This window comes from Triplophysa rosa, linkage group LG11 (assembly GCF_024868665.1).
Source record: "Triplophysa rosa linkage group LG11, Trosa_1v2, whole genome shotgun sequence".
Taxonomy (NCBI): domain Eukaryota; kingdom Metazoa; phylum Chordata; class Actinopteri; order Cypriniformes; family Nemacheilidae; genus Triplophysa; species Triplophysa rosa.
The window spans coordinates 13,510,177-13,512,246 of NC_079900.1; the positions used below are offsets into that span (position 1 = coordinate 13,510,177).

A 2,070-nucleotide genomic window follows, 5' to 3' on the forward strand; every position below is an offset into this window, starting at 1 on the left:
CTATTTAAAACATCTTATTAATTAATCTTAACATTTATTTGGCTCTTAAACACACATACATTACATTCTGTATACAGGTCTCATCTGGGCTTCCAGGCAAAAAAAAAACATTAGAGCTGTTCTTAATAGTGTGAACCAATCATTCAAATCACTTTAAATGCTTCTCACTGTCTGGTGTAACTGCACAACTGCAAAAACAAGTTGGTTGGTTTCTCTATAAATCTTACTATAGTGTTTTTATCTTGTTCGTTCAAAAGTTTGTTACTCTTGTTGTGTAATTGGGCTAGTGTTTACATTTACATTTACATTTATTCATTTGGCGAGATGCTTTTATCCGAAGGGATTTACAAGTAGGAGAGCATATAAACATTTTGTCAACACGCTAAACAGTACCGTTAGTTTACAAGGCCATGCTACTAGGAGGATTAAAGCTGGAGTAAGCAAAGGAGAGAATGAACAACAATTCTTTTTTAGACAGACAGACAGACAAGACAGTCAGACAGTTATTGGTTAGTCAAATAAATGCGGAACAGGTATGTTTTGAGCTGTTTTTTGAAAGTTGTGAAGGATGCTGCAGTTCGGGTGGAGGCTGGTAGTTCATTCCACCACAGGGGAACTGTTTATAGCACAGTTTACCGCAATTGGTACTATGTCTTACATTTTTCCACCACAGAGGTGAGTTGGGAACAAATGGTTTTTAATACACGCACACAGAAACCTGCAACACAGAACACACGCAAGTGTAGGCTGCTTATGAGCACTGCGTATGAAGAGTGGGATTTCTAGAGATTTAACTCAGACATGATTCAATTTGGTGAACAAGATGGAACCTGAGGACGCATATGAGATTCCCTGTGAGGATTTTGAGAGGGAAAATATTGCAGGTGAAATGATTGATTTACCAGAGTTACACAACATGGAGGAACCACCAAAAGTTGTCTATGTGAGGTACAGAGAGAAAGGCAAAGACCACATGTGCTGCTCTGTTTTCAACATCATGTTCTGCAACTGCTTGTTTCTGGGTTTAGCTGCTTTGATATGTTCACTGAAAGTAAGTGAGATTAGTGCATAGTGTATGTGTCTTCATAGAACAACATATCTCGGGTTGAATAAATGAAGATTCCCTCTCTTGTTTTTTTACCGGAAGGCAAGAAACAAAATGAATGAAGGAGACATGGTGGGAGCTCAGAAATGCAGCCGATGTGCATGTTGGACCAACACAGTGGCTGTGATATTGACCATGTTGGCTCTTACTTTGTTCCTAGTGTTTGGATTCGGTGGTTTTTACCATTTACCTTATGAGCAATCTTCATATAATTCAGATTTTTCATCAGTGGGTTCATATAATTCTAAGTCCTCCTCATATGATGTGTCTTTTGATTGGGATATTGATAGATCCAAGTCCAAAAATAATCACAGATCACAGTACAGACCCTCAAGCAACTGGAATAGACCCTCAAGCAGTGGTGGTAGCCGTTACGGGGGAAGATCCAGAGGGAAGAAGTAATGGTGTTACTCTGAGCTTTATTTGCAACATTGCTGTAATTCTTACGTTGAATCATCTGTTTATTGTAACTAGAAAATGCATAATCATTTCCTGACTTTTATTAGGATGATATCAAGGTTGCATAAAATATGTCTTACATTATGAAACATAAGAGAAGGCAAAAAAACTATTTGTCATCTTGAAATTATAAGGTTCTATCCAAATAGCCTTGAGATATTGAGGTTTTTGCAGTTCATTTGATAAAACCTCTTTGTTTTCTGAAGTCCCAAAATGTACACAACGTAAAGATAAAAACATCACATAATGTTAATAAATTGTCACAGAATAAGAATGTGAATAACTCGATTAAAAAAATGACAAAAAATATGAATTATTGCAATGCGACAAATTGCTAATGAGTCATTTCAGAAAACTCAGAAGTTTTATTTTCTGAGAAACACAAATATTTCCTGAGGGCCACACATTAGTATTCTAACATTTCTAGATTACTCTTATTTTTAAATTCGTATATTTCAAATGTACCATTCATTTAGTTAAACTATCTTCCATTAGACATTTGGTCA

The 2,070-nt window shown here is 36.1% G+C and overlaps 1 protein-coding gene across 1 annotated transcript; it reads left to right on the top strand.

The window, feature by feature from the left end:
* Window positions 1-593: 593 nt before the first annotated feature.
* LOC130560960 (interferon-induced transmembrane protein 2-like) lies at window positions 594-2,070 on the top strand. The gene is made up of 2 exons (XM_057344946.1): window positions 594-1,051; window positions 1,148-2,070. Exons 1-2 carry the CDS (start codon window positions 824-826, stop codon window positions 1,505-1,507), a joined length of 588 nt encoding a protein of 195 aa, XP_057200929.1. The 5' UTR covers window positions 594-823; the 3' UTR covers window positions 1,508-2,070.